This window comes from Diabrotica undecimpunctata, chromosome 10 (genome assembly GCF_040954645.1).
Source record: "Diabrotica undecimpunctata isolate CICGRU chromosome 10, icDiaUnde3, whole genome shotgun sequence".
In the NCBI taxonomy this organism is placed as follows: domain Eukaryota; kingdom Metazoa; phylum Arthropoda; class Insecta; order Coleoptera; family Chrysomelidae; genus Diabrotica; species Diabrotica undecimpunctata.
The window spans coordinates 59369872-59389933 of NC_092812.1; the positions used below are offsets into that span (position 1 = coordinate 59369872).

At 32.6% G+C, this 20062-nt stretch overlaps 1 protein-coding gene across 1 annotated transcript in view; it reads right to left on the minus strand.

Moving 5' to 3' along the window:
- Nucleotides 1–19619, minus strand: part of LOC140451878 (uncharacterized) — a 46536-nt gene extending 26917 nt beyond the window's left edge. Inside the window, exon 1 of the mRNA XM_072545803.1 lies at nucleotides 19236–19619. Within this exon, the coding sequence (XP_072401904.1) occupies nucleotides 19236–19238 (3 nt within the window). The 5' untranslated portion in view covers nucleotides 19239–19619. The remainder of the gene's footprint in view (nucleotides 1–19235) is intronic.
- Between the last annotated feature and the right edge of the window lie 443 nt (nucleotides 19620–20062).

The window sequence follows — 20062 nt, forward strand, 5'->3', positions numbered from 1 at the left end:
ACTTCCTATTGAGATCTATTTATTTATGATTTACGTACTGATTTCATGTAGGGTCATCTGAGATTATGTTGTCCACATTTATTTGTAAGGGGTCTCCCAATAAGAATGTCCTGATGTTTTTTTTAAACGAAAACGGTAAAAATTGCTGTAAATAAAAAAAAATATTGCAAAATATAATAGATAATAATTATGTTCCGAATAACACATCATTCAAATGTCCACCGCGACTACGTTTGCAGGAGCGAACCCGATTTTTGGTCACTTTATGGCAAAATATCCGCATTAATCTCACGAATGGTGTGCTCTATGTTCCTCTTGAAATCTTCAATAGATTGTGGTTTGTCCACATAGACCAATGACTTAACATAGCCCCATAAAAAATAATCCAACGGTGTTAAATCGCAGCTTCTTGGAGGCCAAGCATCTGGTCGAAGTTGCTGAATTTTCCTGGGATCTCTGGCATCAAGAGAAATCAATATTTCCGGGAACTTCTCCTTCAATAAATCAATGGTTGGGGTAGTAGTGTGACATGTGGCACCGTCCTGTTGAAAAAATATGCCATCCAAATCCGTTATCATCGTTCGATGCCTTTCACCGTTGACTGTTACACCATGTTCGAAAAAATAAGGTCTAATGATGCCACCATGCCATAAACCGCACCAGACAGTAACTTTTTCTGGATGCAAAGGCTTCTCAAGAGTCTCATGTGGATTATTTTCACTCCAAAAACGACAATTTTGCTTATTCACAAAGCCGTTTAACCAAATGAGCTTCATCGGAAAAGATTATTTCTTTGAAAAAATCGCACTCATTTTCAAGTTTGTCTAGAGCCCAATCAGCGAACAAACGACGCTTATGATGGACAAGTGGCTTCAGTTCTTGAGTCATAACAATCCTGTAAGGGTGTAGGCCTAAATCTTTTCTCAGAATTCGCCAAGTTGTCATTCTGGTGAGTCCAAGTTCTTGAGAACGACGATTTACGGACACATTTGCATTCTCCGCTACACTGGCTCTTACAGCAGCAATATTGTCCTGAGTTCTTGCATTTCGGCGTCTAGTTGGTGGTTTCGTATCGTGCAGAGTAAATTCACGTTCAAACTTTTCCACGATTCGAAGAATTACATGCACACCAGGACGATGATTTGGTTCATAACTTTTACGTAATGCACGATAGGTATTCACAAAAGAACGATTATTAGCATAAAATTTTAGAATAATTTCCAAACGTTGCTCAAGCGTACATCTTGCCATGGTAATTTGTTAGAGTATACTAAATATAAACGTCAACAAGTGACAGTTCTACCATTTTCAACCCAATATTTCTTCTGGGATTCTTCTTTTATTCTGTCGCTGTAGGAGACAACAGTTAAACTGTTTTTATAATTTTGTCTGTAGTGTTTTTCTCTACTCCTTTTGCATCTTTGATTTTAGGATAATAATTTCGGATCTTTCTAGTTTGGCTTTCATATTCCTATTCTTTATTTCACATTACTATTCTTTTCTATAAACGCTTCAATCTTTTTTTTCGCCTCTTGCATTTTGTTCATTTCTTCCTTTATTTATTTTTGACAGTCTTTAATTTTGGTGCACTCAACAGACTTTTTACTCCTGTAAATCACCGATTTGGAGTGTAATTTTCCTAGTCACGACGGATTTGCTTAAAAATTTGATATTCTACTTCACTTTTGGACTTAAGCCCGGGGTTGCTTTTACTTGGGGGGAGAAAACCACCCCTTCTCGGAGGTGAAAAAACATACAGTGGTATCTCGACATATGAGTGTAATTCGTGCCCTACACATAAGTGGCAGTTTTTCTTTTAAAATCTTATGTGACTTAAAGGCTCGCGGATTTTCTGAATGGTACACTAGAAGAGGTTTGATTTTACAGTCGCCACTCGCATTGGCGCAAAGTAGTAGAGTTAATCTATCTTTCATAGGTTTTTGACCTGGCATCGTCTTCTCCTCTGCCGTTATGTAAGTCCTATTCGGCATCTTTTTCCAGAAAAGCCCTGTCTCGTCACAGTTGAAAACTTGCTGGGGGATGTATCCTTTGGCTTCTATCAGTTCAGAAAACGTTTTGATGTAAACCTCAGATTTTTCACATCCGAACTTTCTGCCTCACCATGCCTGATGACAGAGTGAATGCCGGTTCTTTTTCTAAAGTTGTCAAACCAGCCTCGACTGGCTTGAAACGAGTCTTCCGATTCATCATTTGTGGAAGTGTGTGGGATCTGATTCAGCAAATCTTCGTAAATCGCTCGTGCCTTCTCACATATGATGCTTTACGTTAAGGTTCCTCCTTGAAGCTGCTTCTCTGTCACCCACACCATTAGTAGTTTCTACATCATTTCATGGAGAGAAGTCCATTACACCATTTATCACCTCCTTCCGTTTAAGTACAGTACATGTCATTGGTGTGGTACGCCCGTACATCCTCGCTAAGTCAGTTACTCGTACACCTTGCTTATGTTTTTCAATGATTTCACGTTTTAGTTCAATATACATCATCTTCTTCTTCGAACCCATGGTTGTAAAAATAAATGTAATATTGTAATGTACAAAAAGCACAAAACGCGAAACCAACTTCAATCAATAATACTTCGAAAATGAGGGAAACAAGCAAAGCAGACAGGCTGAGGTCTATAGTAAAAAATTACACAGTGTAAATTACACCGACATCAAGAGTGCAATTGGCCCTTACAACAATTTGCGTTTGTGGTAGCTAACAGGTAATAGGGATGAAATATGTTCATTTGACAACTCTCAAAAATTTATTACTAACGGTTTGTTTTTTTGGTAATTCTCAAGATAATTATCTAAATTAACCGAAAAATATTTGTCTTACAAAATGCAAGGTTTTATCAACGAGTCCCCCCTTTTCAGCATGTATCATTAACGAGGTCATCAAAAATAATTACTAACGAGCTTATTTTTTTGTTGTACAAATGTACAATGTTGTACAAATTTCGTGGTACGTTATACTGGTCCTCCAAATAACTTTATTTATTTGCATTTTGCTATTGGAGCTGATTCACATTGGTCCAAGTACGCATACGCACAGCGTTGCTTACTGTGTATTAGCAACGAAAGTAGACGCCTAGGCCTTTCATCAATTTTTTTTCCTTCATACGAAAAAAGAACGAGCTACGTAGTTCCTGTTGGATGGGCAGATGTATCAGATACAGACAGTATATACGATGATGAGGACGTCGTCGAAAGTAAGCATTTTGATAAGTGTTTAGCTGCAGGATTCGGGAGATGAATATTATGAAATGCAAATAGGTGGAACTCATATATGGGGTTGGTAATAGAAGAATCTGGTATTAAGCAGGAAAAAATAGGGAAGAGTCACAACCCAAGAAAGTAAAAAAAAAGGAAAGAAACCAGTAGTAACATATATTTGATCAGAAGAAGATATACCTACAAATTATGTTCCAGATTTACCTCCATCTGAAATAATTGAAACAACAAGTTCATCTCTACAACTAACTAGTGCAGAAAGTACAGAATATATTTCCATAACTCTTACTATGAGCATTATAAAGTTACCTGCTATAAGTGATTATTGGGCCAGAAATACTAGAATTGATAAAATAATGACATAATACCTTTACGACGTTTTACTAAAATTAGAAGGTACTTACATTTTGATAATTTTTAACTATCTACAAATACTAAATATGGATTTTTGAAAATAAGGCCCCTAATAGAAAAAACTAGAACAAGTTGTCAGAAATTCCACATTTGCCATGAATATTCTGTGGATGAGATTATGATTCCTTACAACCTTACGTACATTTGCAGGGAATCTTAGACGATATATAAAAAATAAACTCACAAATGGGGTTTCAAATTGTCTGTAAAAGCAATTATCTCTGGCATCATCACATACTTCATAGCTTATCAGGGTGAGTTTACGTTTGACCAGTTAGCAGGTACCTCTAACGAATTGACATGTTTTTATAGATAAGGAGTTGAGTGTTGGTTCCGGTATTGATGTTGCACTGTGTAAAACCATTCAAATTCAAGAATAGATGGTAGTGTTATTTGACAATTATTTTAACAGCCTACCATTGTTTAATTTTTAAAAACTAGCTTAGGAATATTTAGAGCAGATAGAATTGCCAGTTGTCCATTAGAAGCTGACAAAATTATGCAAAAGCGACCTAGAGGCTCCTATGTTTATAAATCTGACTCACACAAGGGGATAATTCTGGTAAAATGGCATGATAACAAATGTATGTCATTAGGTAGTACTCATCGTGTTATCGAGCCTGTAACTCATATAAAGCGATATGATAAACATTCCCAACAAAAAGCTGATGTTCCTTGCCTGTCATAATAAAACAGTATAACCGACACATGGGAGGTGTGGACAAAGCTAATTCTCTTTTAGGATTATACCGCAGTCCTATTAGGACTAGACTGTGGTATTTTTACATAAATATTAGATATGTGTGTTGCCAACGTCTGGCTAGTATATAAACATCATTGTAATGAGTTAAAAGTAAAACCAATACTTACCTTAAAAAAAGTTAAATTTAAAAAAAATACGACTTGTGCACAGAATCAGAATCCACTAAATACTGAAATACTGCACATACGAAAAATTTTTCTTCAAATTTAAACAAATTTTAAGGGTTGAAAAAAATAAAATTTTCAGTGATCGATAAATATGACACTGGCATATAATGGGTTAAAGTACTTAAAAGTTAAGAACACATTTTATATTTATGTAGTGCAACTTTACCAAAAAAGCAAAGTATTTTTTTTGCATATACCTCATAAATTTCAAATATTTCAGTCATTAACAATAAATGACTTCATTTATAGTTTTACGAGTTAAAAAGCTTGGCCTATATTTTGACCTAGCAGTTGGTGAGACAGAAACTAAAATAAATTAATGTTTATTATATGTTTTGGCTTTGAAATTGTAAGCACTAAACAGAATTAGAAATGTTTTGTATAATTTATATTATCCATAATTGTGTTTCTAGAGTATAAACTGGGTAAAATGTAACAAAAAAAATCTAAATAAATTTAAAAGAGACATGATTGTGTTGTTGACTCTGAAAGGAGAAGTTTTTTCCTAGCGCTGAATTACATTATTTTCCGTGTTAATGAATTATTATACTGCGTTGATTGTTAAATCAATTAATTTATTCGTACCTAACATCTCCAAAACTGAAGAATATTACAAACTGTTGACAAAACACATTTTTTTAAGATTTAAAAGACAATTTTGCCTACTTAATCTTTATGACAGTTCTGGTATTCCAATTTCATGACTTTGATGTTACAATAAAAAACAAGTGACTTTCGAACATTTTTTAAAAGCCACTTCCTGCACCAGCGCGAGTACATGAATAGAACATCGTGTTTACAGTGATTTTAGATAGTATCTAAGCTATTTTTAGCTAAAAGAATGAATAAAGAGATTTTACGATGCCAGTGAACACCCAAATCAGAGAGGCTTAAGGTTAAAAATTATTTATGGAAAGTGAATTGAAAAAATGTGGTTTCCCGTGTTGAACGCGGCTTACAAAATATTGGAAATTTTGTACGGTGTATTCAGTTTATCGCTCTGATCTTGAAAAATTCTCGCTCGAATAAAATGTTCTTACAAGAGAAATAAGTGACTCTATTCACACTAACGTTTTCGCTCTAAGTTCTTCTTCTTTATAATAGTACCCCTTTATACTGCTAGTATTCTTTAATAGTATAGGGCTATCTATTGGGCCTACGGTATACAAGGAAAGTATCTGGGCCAGTGCTACGCTTCAACAACACCTGGGGGGTTATAGATATAATACAAATATCTAGATGTTTTTGCCTGCGCTGGAGATCGATCTACGGCCTTATGCGTGATAGACGTTCCACCGCATGAGCTATCCAGCTTTCTTCTTCTTCTTCAGTGCAGATATTAGGTTTTGCTTGTTTCGTCTTCAAAAAGGGAGTGCTTGCAGCTCTCGTATGCAAAAACGCAGTATGAACAAAAATTACACATATAGACTTGTTTATATCGCTGGAATCAGAGAAACTTGCTCTTTTTATAAAACAGTAAAAATGCAGCTGTTTATTAAAATATTATTTGTATAAACGCAGTATCTAAAGCAACTCTTACATACCTGCTTAAAGAAAATGCAGTAAGTACGATGTGCTAAGGAAGAACACAGTGTGTACCTATCGAATGCTGCATTTTTCCTTTATGCTCTATGTAGATACTGCAGTTTTATTAACTACAATATTAACATTAGCTGTTCTGACAAGAAATGCTTGTTGCTGGAGGGCTTTATTATATTAGAAAAAGAAGATAAGGGTGTGACTAAAAAGGATGATCCACGAAAAAGGAGAAAAATCGAAGGAGTTAAAAGCCGGAAAATTAAATGATAGACTGAAGGCAATAAATGTTGCAAATTATTGGCTTGTAGCGACAATTTTCCTGAAGAAAGAAGAGTAGAAATAAATTCTCAATTTTGGAATTTATCGTACAATAAAAGAAGGGCATTTTTTTCGTTGTGTAAGAGAATGGGTGTTCAAAGAAGGACAAAGGTATTTTTTACGCAGAGGTTAACAACATACTATGAAAGTTTTGTTCCATTAGGAAGTCAAAGTACGCTAAAAGCGTTTGCCGGTGTATGGCATGAGGCAATCAGTGGTCGAAAAAAAGGAGGATCTTGTTAGTACTTTGTATGCTTGTTCCATTCAAAATAATCTGTGTGTAGTTTTCTTGTAGGGATTGTAAATTATTCTGAAATAAATGCTGAGACCATCACCCTCAACTACTTTAAAGCTAGCCATACATTTATTTCGGTAAGAAAACAAGGTAAAACCTATAACTTCCAAGACTTTTGCAATGCAGTCCAGACTTCAAGAAAATCTGTAGAAGTGAAACAAATGAATATTTCAGATTTTATCAATGGGTTGATTATACCTAACAAATTAAATTGAAAAAAGATCCCAATCGTGCATACTTGGATAACATGGTTCAAGTACACTCCGTCAGAAAAAAAAAAAATGAAAAAAACGTTGAAACCAGAAAAGTGAACCGCTATGAATTAATTGCTGAATGATGACTGAACCTATCTTAGCGTCATTTGTATTGCTAATTAAATTTTCTTGAATAATGTTTCAACTTACTCGCTAAATTGTTCCCATCATCCTTCAATGCAAATCTTATCCCTGGTGAAATAGTGCCGATACAGTTTGTAAAAAATAATTGTCATTTGTCCCTCGCTTTTAGCTTGGAAAGCTACTATATTCTTTACATAAAGCAGAAAACATTTTTTCTCTTAAGCTACACTATCCATATAATATGGCAGCTAAGGTATATGGTCCATATTTTATTGCTAAATTTTTCCTAATTTAAAGTACCTCCTAACCATGTGCTACCGATCTCACTCTCTTAAATTCACAAAAAATGGAAATAAACAAGTTTTAAGATAGGTACACTTTGGCGTCTTTCATTGTTGATTTATTGCTGTAGTTCTGAGCCTTTTATCAATTCACCATCTTCCGAGAAACAATTAGTACTCTAGCTTCCGAGAGACAATGGGTGTTGTAGTTTAAGTATGAAGCTACAATAATTTTTGTGTTTTGTATAAGGGTGAAGCAATAAAAATGTCTTAATTACTAAATACTTCATTTTTCCAGAAAAGCATAAAATTGATCATAAGTATCTAAGAACCAATAGATTCTCAACCTCGGAAGAGGTAATACGTATTTACAGTGATTATTATGCAGTGTGGAAACCACTTATGAAATAAAATTGTTTGTGTCCTTATTATAGAAAATAATAAAAAACTCTGGGACACGTTAACTTTTAAATTTAAATGTGCGCTTTTTAAACATAAATTTAAATGTACAGGGTGATCCACGCAAGTCTGATATAGTCCATAATCCTTATTTTTAATGAAACACCCTGTATATTTTTATGTTTTTAAAAGATTTTAACCTGATTTCAACGAACTATATCATGTGGGGTCTATAATGAAAAATACAAGGTGAAATTTTGAAATTAATAATTTATCATGTGTTATGGTATTATTTTAAATTAGCTAAATACAGACAATACACTTCTACTCTAAGTGTCAGTATATCGGGGAAAATTTCTGTTTAGTAACCGTGTTAATATTTTTTGTCATGAATAGGTAAAAACTGTCTAGATAGTCTGCTAATTAAACTATATCGGTAAATACTGCGGATTGTTATCAATCAGTTGTTGGTGTGTTGACATTTTACATTAAAATAATAAATTCCTAATTAAAAACTAATTTCTCTTCTTCTTCAGTGCCTTATCCGGTCCGGATGTTGGCGATCATCAAGGCTATCATGGTTTTGTTGACTGCTCTGCGAAACAGCTCCGCTGAGGTCATCCCAAACCATTGTCGGAGATTTTTCAACCACGAGATACGACGGCGTCCCGGTCCTCTTCTGCCAAATACTTTACCCTGCATAACAAGTTGAAGAATTCGATATTTTTCTTCGTTCCGCATCACGTGGCCGAGGTACTCAAGCTTGCGTTGTTTAATTAAATTAAGCACTTCTTTTTCTTTTGTCATGCGCTGTAGGACCTCAACGTTGGTGACATGGTCCACATAAGATATTTTTAGTATCCTTCTGTATATCCACATCTCGAAGGCTTCGATTCGTTTTTCAGTGGCTTGCGTCAGTGTCCAGGCTTCAACTCCATACAGTAACACTGGAAGAACGTAGCACCTCACTATTCGCATCTTGGTTCCCAAACTGAGATCACTGCAGCACAGCAAGGATCTCAACTTAATAAATGTAGACCGTGCCATTTCAATTCTGGATCTAATCTCTTGAGCGTAGTCCCATTGTACGTTGAGGGTAGTTCCGAGGTAAGTGAATCTGTTGACTCTCTGGATCTCTTCGCTACCTGCCATTAGTGCCCCGGGATCTAAATTTGTACGGCTGACAACCATGAATTTAGTTTTCTTAATATTAAGGTTCAGTCCGTATGTTACGCTCACTAATTTCTAGCAGAAATAAAAACGAAATATTTAACTGAGACCCATCTAATTGAGATTTTAATGATGATCGGTTACGGGGAGAATCGTAGAAGTCAAGTTGAAGTAGCAAACTTATTTAATCAGGGGTATCCTCAGTTGCCTAATATTGCACAAGGTACTGTGTCTAAAATTTATGCACAATTCAGAGAACTTGGACATGTCAAACCATTAAAAAGAAAACCGAACTTCATTGAAGATGAGGTGAAAGTGGATATTTCGTAAAGGGTCGCAGAGAATCCAACGTGAAGTTCACGTCAAAAAAATGTGAGTCACACAACTGTCCCAAGGTGTCGCCATGAAGAAAAACTTCATCCATATAAATTGACTTTTGTGCAGGAGCTAACCGAAGACGATCCAGATCGTAGAATGGATTTCTGCGAAAGATTGATGGATAAAATTAACACAAATGAAATAGCTCTTGGCACAATTCTTTTTTCTGATGAATCAACATTTACATTAAACGGAGAGGTGAACAGACAAAACTGTAGATATTGGTCAGCGGAGAATCCTCATTGGATGCGTGAGACACACTCAGTATCCTCAAAAGTTTGGGTAGGTATTATAGGAGATCATTTATTATTGGTCCTATATTTGTAGATGGTAATTTGACAGCAGAAAAATATTTAAGCATGCTAAGAGACGATGTTCTTGATCAGTTGGCTAACTTATATCCCAATCCAATAGATCCGACCCTACCGCATGAAACTGTCTGGTTCCTAACTGGTAACTAAATGGATTGGACGAAAGGGGTACTATTGAGAGGCCAGCTAGGTCGCCAGATCTTACGCCTTTGGATTTTTGTCTGTGGGGTTATCTCAAGAACAAAGTATATGCAACAAAACCAACTAGCATTGTAGACCTCAAAGAAAGGATAACTACAGAAATACGGAATATTTCACCTTAAACTTTAAACAAAGTTCGGGACGAGTTTTATAGGACACTGTGTTATTGCCAACAACAAGGTGGAGAACATTTTGAGCATTTATTTTAATGTAATCCAATCAATTACCTTGGGTATTCTATGAATTAATTGTCTTGAAGAAAATTATACTTAATTTCAATATTTCACCTTGTATTATTCATAATAGACCCTACATGATATAGTTCGTTGAGATCGGGTTGTTAGGAGCTTTTAAAAACATAAAGATATACTGGGTGTTTCATTTAAAATAGAGATTATGGACAATTTTATTCCAGTGGTTTCCACACTGTATATATACAACTGAACAAGATATTCAAGTAAAACAATCAGGTTTTAGTATCGTTAAGTGATATTTAAAAAGTAATTAACGTAAATGAAATATAAAAGTAACAAATATTAATTTGTATTCGATTATAAATAAAGCTTTATAGTCCAGGAGGTGATCACTAAAAAGGTGAGCTGCAAGATCTAACTCATTGTGAGTGATATCCAGCAAAACAAAAATAAAAGTTAAACCTTTAAAAAGAGTTATTGCTATTAATTTTTAAAAAAGAACGAAGTAAAACAACAAGCAGTGACGATACTAGATCAGATGATGGTAAAAGGAAGAAAAAAGATGAACCAGAAGAAATATTTGGCAGAAGTAAAAAAAATACACTGAGCACCAGATAAGAGAAAAACAAAAACACCCGAAACAAATAACCAGAACGAAATGATGGAAGTAGTGAGACAACTAGTAGATAACAAAATGAAAAACAGGGAGCTTGAGGATATAAAAAATATGATAGCAAATATAGTAGATGAAATGAAGGAAACCATTAAGGAGAATAGTGAATATAAACTACAAATGAACAAGTTTAATACAAGACAATGAAAGTTTGAGAAAGGAGAAGGCGATTATGAAACAATAAATGGACGAAATAGAATTAACTATGGCAGTATGCCAAAAAGAAAAGAAGAAAAACAATTTAATAATGAAGGCTCACCAATGGATATATCAGATGAAGAGCAACTAAAAATCAAAACAGAAAACTTCATAAACAAAAAAATTGGGGATAATAACAAAAGTAAAAAGAGCAAAAAAATAAGTAATATGATGTGTGTCATTGAATTTAATAAGTTTGAAGTAAAATTAAAAGTATTGAGAGCCAAAGGTAAATTAACAACATATAAACAACACTGAGTATACATAGAATGTGACCTGACACTAAAAGAGATAGGAATAAAAAAACTTGGGAACATATCTGCAAATAAAAGATCAATTGGAAAAAGGACAAAAATAGGTTATGGATTCATAATTATAAAAAACATAAGATGGAATTAGAACCAAAAAACACACATGATAGAAAAAGCTACAAACAATATCTACAGTGAAAGCTAGTTCCATTTCCTAGTGGAAGAAAATTAGTTAAAGGAATGGGAAATGGAAAAAGCACAGAATAAGGACATGAGTGAATATAAAGATAATAACACATACAGAAAGAAACCACATTTAAAAGGCATTAACATAATGAGAAACAAGGAGAACATTTTAAAAATGGCAACATGGAATGTAATATATAAACGGAGAAGAAGTAGAACTGGGGAAAGAAATAGAAGACAAGAAAATTGAATTAGTAGGTATAAAAAGAAACAAAAAGACATATGGGCACAAAGGAATCAATTAAATTATATGCTATGGACCTGATGAAGATGCAACAAAAAACGAAAAAAAAAAATGAATTCTGGGACAAACTGCAAGAAGTAATAAATGATTGCACAGCGAAAATAGTAATCTGCTAGAAACTACATTTAACATTTAACAAGGAAATAATTAAAATATATAAACGGGAAGAATCAACAAAAGTCAGATATAAAGAGGAGTTAGAGACAGAAATGGACAAAGAAGGAAAAATGACAGAAATAGTAGAAGAACGGGGGAAATTTAAAAATGCTATGATAAATACAGCAAAACTAGTATATGGGACCACAAGAAATAATAGGAAAGAGAAACGGACACCATAGTAGAAGAAGGAGGTAAAAATCGAAATTAAAGATAAGAGACACTATGGAAAGAATACCTAAAATCAGTAATAGCCAAAAACAGAACAATATTAACCAATGACAATGATATAATGGAAAGGTGGACAGAAAATTTCAAACAACTGTTGAACAGAGAGCAAGGAAAATAAAAAAAATGTAATTGCCGGATCAGTGGAAAACATGGATGAAACAGAAGCTCTGCAGGAAGAAGAAATAGAGGAAGCAATAGGAAAGATAAAGACTATGAAAGCTCCTAGAGCGATAAAGTAAGTCCAGAGATGTTAGAATATACAGGAGAAAAAGCAAAGAAAAGATTATTATACACTCTAAATTTAATATGGAAGAAAAAATATTGATGAGTGCAATAATTGTACCAGTGCACAAGAATGGGAACACAAGAGATTGTCAAAACTATAGAGGCATATCCCTACTATGTCTAGCAGTAAAATTATGCGAAATAATAATAGAAAAAACATAAATCAGGATAGAAATACAACCTAACTAGAGAATGTGAAAAGCGGATTCAGAAAAGGACACAAGACTATCTATTTACTATGCAACAGATAATAGAGAAAGCCTTACAGAAAAATAAAGAAGTATACGAAGTTTTATAGATATGGAAAAAGCATTTGATTCAATTGAAACGAAAACTATATGGGGGAGCTTGAAGAAGAAACAAATAAGAGAAGACCTGATAGAATTACTTAACTAAAAGTATATACAGGGTTGGCCACTCAAAAGAATCCACCTTGAAATTTGGCAATATTCATTGGATTTTGTGAAAATGATAAAATAGGTCGATTTTTATTCTAAAAGGGGTCATCTTTTAAGGATATAGATATATGTCAATTATTGTCAACTCCTTGCCTTCCAGTAGTCCAACCCTTAAATATTAAATAAGGAATATACCATGTGTGGCACATTGTTGCACAGGTATTGTGATTCAGAGAATTCAGACATCCATATTTTTTCGATATTAGCTCTATTCTTGTGAAATACTATCAGTTTATTGAAAGTGTTACACCTTTTAAAAACTAAACATAACACCCATGTTTTACTAGTGCAATTTTCCAGTCTTGTTAAAACTACATTAAAATGAAATTTGCAACATTAATAGAAAACTTTATTAAAAATGTAACATAAATAAAACAAACTAAATTTTATATTATTAACTTCATAATTTAAAACAGTTTACTCATCAGCCATAACTATTTACTCAAATATTCAAAATAATTTTCACCAATGTCCATACAAGTATAAAGTCACTGCTCGAAATTATAAAAACAACATTTTGGAGTATTTTAAGGGTTACTACACTACATTCATGCACTATTCGTTATCTTAGCTCTTCCTTGCTTTTTAAATAACTCTATGAAGAGGTACAGGAGAGTTAAATTGATCTTGATCTCCATTCAATAAGCCATCAATTTAACTCTCCTGGACTTCGTAATTTAAAAAACAAGATTTATAATATAATTCCAAGTTCCTTGGAAGAACTAAGATAACGAATAGTCAGAGCTGGGTAGTATCCAGATACTTCTGTATTCGGAAAAGTTTTAAGGATATCTTCCAAGGATTGAATTTGAAAATACCAACAAGAAAGACAGTAATGAAACGAATTACAGATTCTCACTATGGAAATGTGTAAGCTATTAAAGATACAATTAGGAGTGTTAATTACGTATGCACTACAGGTGACATATGGTCAAATAAAAAAAGAAGCTTCTTAGGAGTTACTGTTCACTGATTGGATGAAGATAACCGAAAATCAGCTGCACTTGCTTGTAGAAGGTGAATAAATTATAATTATCCTGCTATACAAATTCAAGTCTTGTACGCACTACACATACAACATGGTTATACACAAAAAATTAATAATTATATTTATTTTAGGTTTAAAGGTATTCACTCATACACAAGCATAGCTGAAATGCTGGAAGATATAAATTTAAAATTTGGCTTAACAGAAAATAAAATTGTGGGGACAGTAACAGATAACGGTAGCAATTTCGTTAAAGCGTTCAAAGTATTCAGCGAGAAAAATGAAGAGGACGACGATGAGGAAATTGGTGAAGAAGAAGATGAATTGCAAATTTTACATTTGGACGTTGATCAAGCCGATGAAGGAAAAGAGTTAGAAGACCAGGATATACAGTTACCCAAACATATGCGCACATCGCACACATACTTTAAATTTAATAGCCACAACTGATTATAAAAATACTGTAACAAAAATTCCAGCGATACAAACAAGAAAAATGAATGCATTTAGTAAATGTGCTCAATTATGGAAAAAATCAAATAAACCAAAAAGTAATGAAATTATAATTAAACTTTTAGGGCATACTTTAAGTTCTCCAGGGGCCACTGATGGAACTTCACTTTTGATGCCGTTTCACAGATTCTTAAAGCAAACGAAAAACTTCCAATTTTGCAACAAAATTTAACGTTAGAACCTTTTAAGGAAACTGAACTGTTATACCTAGAAGAATACTGTTTAGTTATGAAACCTTTGGCCTCAACATTAGATTTGTTACAAGGTGAAGACAATGTATCTTTTGGATATTTGTTACCCAGTTTAATTTCATTAATTAATAAATATGAGAAACTTCTTGACCAAACGAAATTAAAATATGGAGGAGAACATCTAGCAAAAATGTGCATTAAAAACTTAAATACTCGTTTTGCAAACATTTTAAATTTGGAATAGGAAGATCCAATTATAGCTGCAGTTCTTCCTAAATTTAAGCTTAAGTGGTACAATGTCGTAAAAACCCCAAAAAAAACTATAGAAGATATAAAAAAATGCATTATAACTGTCGCCAAAATAAAAATGGAATTGGAAAGTTGCAATGAATCAGATGCAAGTGGAGATCAAAATTTGGATGAGACCAGCAAGTGGACAACAGCTGTACTATTAATTATACACAAAATGAACAAGGTTCCAGCATCAATAATAAAACTTCAAAAGTACAGTTGGAGTTGCTAAGATATTTGGAGGACAAAAGAACCAATTTTAACATCTTTAATGAATACCCAATCTTAAAAAGTGTGTCAATAAAGTACAACACATGCTTAAATACGCCTAAAAGAAAAGCTTTAAGTGATGAACACTTTGAGGTATTGGTACTTACAAAGGCAAATTCAAAGGAACTTCACTGTTGAAATCGTCAGCAATTGGAATACTTTCTGTATTAGTACGTTTTTATTTTAATTTAATGTTTCCTTATAAGTTTATGTTTATTCATAAGCAATAAACAATTTTTTGAGTACTTTCTGATTTCTTTCTCTATCATTTAATGTATTTTTATTATTATATATTACATTAAAAATACATGCATATCACATATCTCTAATACTAATAATTTATGTCTTTCTTAGAAAAAGTATCCTTCAAAGTATCCTAGGAAGTATCTGAAAAAATATCCGGATACTTGTATCCGAATACATTTTTAAATGAAAGTATTCGTACTTTTATAAAAAGTATCCGGATACATTTTGAGTATCTGTATCCGGTAACTGGATACTTTTTTTTAGTATCCAAAATAATCTTCGTAATTTCGAACCGACTTTATAATTGTATGGACATTGGTGAATATTATTTTAAATATAACAGAAATGGACAATAGCAGACAAGAGAAAAAGTGTGGAAAGCTAAAACAATAGGAGAGGCAAACCAATTAAAGAGTGGAACAGCGACATAGCAGGGATATTACAACATAAGAGCAAATCTTGGCAAGAAATAACACAACTGGCGAAAAACAGAAAAGCATGGAGAAAATTCATCAAAAGCTAGAATTACCTCCATTGAATCCTAACGATAGAAGAGGAAATATTATATAAATGTGTGTTAAAATGAATCTTGTTTTGGACTCTCTATTTTGAATTAAATATAGACTGAATTTTTGGTTTTTTTTTTAAGTCTTAAGAGTAAATAATTTATTTATATTTTAAGACTACATAATGTGGTCAATCGCAAGTCTTCCCTATCGACATCTGTAAGTGTAAATATTTTTCATAGGTAAGTGTAAATATATATTCTTTAATTTCTATCTTCTAGCTTTTTTTTATTACGTTGCAACTCTGTAGATTGAAATGTATCAATAATCCAATGCTTTCAATGCTTGCAATGCTATATAATGGCTTTGTTTAGTTGTTTCCTTTTTTAATGTCTTTTACCAGACAAGAGGAATTAGGGTTCAAATTGTGCCTAAATTTGTCAAACTTGATCTCTTCGTTCAGTTCTGTTGGACAGTATTTGTTAACTTCCATTTTTTAAGTTTAGAAAGACCTTTAGAGTAGAGTAGAGAAGGGTAAATTTTTATTTGCATAATTTTTAAACATAATTGAGCAAATAATGTCACATTATTCATTACAGATTAAATATATATATATATATATATATATATATATATATATATTAATTAACATTACACATTTAAAAATATATTAACATTACAAAATAAAAATGCTGATCAAGGAGAAGGATAGGCCAGGTACTCCACCACAGTGTAGGGCTCAATGTCAACTAGGTGTTGAAAAACCTTTCTTTTAAAAGCTCTATAATGTGTTTTCTGTTGAATGTCAGATGGTAGACTATTATAAAATTTAACACACACATACAAAGGACTTCTCTCTGTTATAGACAATCTGTGAAGTGGCAAATTCAAATTAAGGCTTCTTGTATAATATTCATGATTGGGAAGCAGGTGACAATATAAAGAAAAATGTTTAAAAAGGAACATAATACATTCAAATATATAGATGACTGAGAAAGTGAGTATATTGAGTGATTTGAATCGGCCTCTACAGGATTCTCCTGCCTTCAATCCTAAGATCACATGGACTGCCTTTTTTGGACTATAAAGACAGTTGAGCTATCTACTGCAGCACCCCAGAAGATTACCCCATATCGCATAATAGAATAAAAGTTTGCATAATATACTGATAGTAAAATCCCCTGGTCTAGATAGCTCTTTAACACCCTTAATGAGTAGCAGGCTCTATTCAGTTTTTTTGTCGTATTTTGTATTTGTTCCCCCCAATTCAGATTCTGGTCAATATGAATACCAAGAAATTTAACTGATCTAGCAGGTTCCATGTTTTGTGATAGGAAATTAATTGTATCTGGAAACTGCTCTCGTGACTGGCTGGTTCTAAAATAGATAAAAACTGTTTTATCAGTATTAAGCAACAACCATTTCCACTGAACCACTGTTCAACCTTGCTTAGAATTTGCTCTGCCACTGTGAGGAGTGTTTCTAAAGTTTTTTCCCAGAAAAGCACATTTGAGTCATCAGCGAAATTTACAAGGTTTGAGGAACTACTAACCACCGCATTTGGAAGGTCGTTTATGTAGACCAAAAAGAGAAAAGGCCCCAGGACACTCCCCTGTGGTATGCCTAATTTTAAATTGATAGGATCAGAGTAAACCTTAAATCCCCTTTTCTCCAGGCATACCTTTTGCGACCTATCTGTAAGAAATGATTTTATCCATTTTAATGCTGGTCCCTGTATTCCATAAAGATGTAATTTTTGTAATAAATGAACATGATCTAGGCTATCGAAAGCCTTAGGTAGGTCCAAAAAAGCACCTAGCGTTTTCATCTTTGCCTCCAGTTTTTCTAAAATTTTTGATATGAAATCATAGGTAGCTGTCTCAATAGATCTCCCTTTGTAACAGAACTTTACCTAAAATTACTTTAATCTTTATTGCAATTCCGTCTTTACAACTAATTTATATTCTAAATGAAGTTAACATTCCTGCTATTTCTATCAAAACTAATGGTGATCAATGATATTGATCATATGAATATTCAGATTTTAAAAATGTAGAATTTGATTCTTATATAATTCCAACAAATGAATTAAATAATTTTAATTTTCGATTATTAAATGTTGATAATCAAATCATTGTTTCATTTGAAACTAATATTTGTACATTAGTAACAGACATCGATGTAATTCACTCTTAAAATATCCCTACATTAGAAGTAAGAATTGATACAACACCAGGACATTTAAATCAAATTATATTTTCTTTAAGACAATCAGGAATTTTTTTGGACAACAAAAACAGAAATTTGTGGTCCAAATCATAGATTCATACCAATTGTATTAGAAAGAATCTCTCCTAAATATTTTTCTAAATCAATTATTAAAATAATTGAACTTTCATTAGATTACTGAAAGTAAGCAATGGAATGTTAAAACGATAAAATGATAAAAAAAATACTAACAGCCCTAACAACACCAGGGCTTATCCTTTTAGTTGATTATTTCATATTTAGCACCAGAAACTTCGTTATTTCTATCAATCTAACTTACTTTTCAGGTGGGGAAAATACTGTCTACAAATTGCGACTGTAGTGGTGCAAGACAATCAGTTAAATATCTAGCGGAGGAATGCCCTATCAGTTCCTACAGTGGCAGTCCATCTGATTTCTTAGTTGTGACCAAAAAGTGAATGGAATATATTTGTCAACTAAATGTTAATTATAGTTATTTACTGTTTGTGATGTATTGTCCTCTTTGTTTATACACAAAACTCAACTGCGATGAATCAATACACTAAATAAATAAATATCAATCTAAAATAATTTTAAGGAAGCTTCATTTTTCTTAGGAAACAATGCTACAATGACAGCCTTATTTTCACTTAATTTAAAATACTTTATTAATGGCTTTGATAAGCATATCTCATGAAAACATTGTATGACATTTTTCTATAACTAAGGTTTTAAAAATTGTCTCTTGTCTTAGATTAATAAAGTGATCTTGTCTTAGATTAATAATTTCTTTTTTAAAAATCTATATTTCAATCTAATTATTAAAGTGAAGACACTTAGCAAAGTGGGATGCATACCTATTGAGTCAATCCTAATATTTATCACTGAATAGTTTCACTTAGTTTCATGTTTGACTATTCAAGTATCTTTCAAAGTTTTGAAATGAAGATGTACGAGACGAATTTACTACTGGCATTCTAAAGACTGCTTTGGAAATGGCGGCTTATAATATATATTGTCTTTCTGAGAGAATAAATGCTAATAACAGAATGGAAAGGCTTGCAGAACCATAAACCAGCATTATTAAGTTATCTACTTTTATATATTATAACTTAGTTTACCATAAGGATTTCTTGATAAGAAAATGGTCCCATCAACGACAGAAAATGGAAGTCTTTCAAACATTACATTACGAATTTTAAAACTATATGAAGCAAATACTACAAAAAAAAAATATAAAAACATCACTTACCATACTGCTCTACTAAACTTTCAAAAACAGATGGGCCGAGAAACGATTTCAAATAACTCCAGCAACTTTTAATGTCTGAGAAACGACCGTTTTAAGATCACGCCACAAAAGACGCGGGTTATTTTACATGCCGACTTATATGAAATCTAGAATTTACTATAAAACTCGCGCCTAGCGCAATAACAAATGCCGATCGTTTGCAAAATGGCGAAAGTGTATAACGAATTCACCAGATTTAACTTATTGTCTTTAAACAATAACTCAAAATTATAACAAATTAACAATTTTGAATTATGATTTTTTTGTCTGCATAAAACTTACAAAACTTTGGAATCAACAGGCAAACTTTAAACTTTTTCTCCAACGTCCAACCGTTAGTTTATTTGAAAATGACAAAAGTCAACTGTCAAAAACACGAATACCATTCTACCAATTAGTGTTAATTTAGCAACGATTTCTGTTGTTACACGGATTGCTTCTGTTGAATTTACAAAAATCTGAAATGAAAATATACAGAAGGAACAAGAACTTAACAAATGTATAAAATTGTTGAAGTGACATCATATAATTAAACATCTGATGAGAAGTAAGCAAGGTATAAGTAGTAAAAAGGAAGATGAAACTTCCCATTTTTATTTGGCTGATACGACAGTTATAGACACAGAATAAATAACAATTGTTTTATTATTCTGTGCCTTAGAATACCTACACATATCTGCACATAATCAAAGATTGATAAAGTTGTTTAATGCAAAATATATGTTGTTTTCTCACAAAAATAAAGACTTATTTTAAATAAAATCTCTTAAACATTTTTCGTCGGAAAT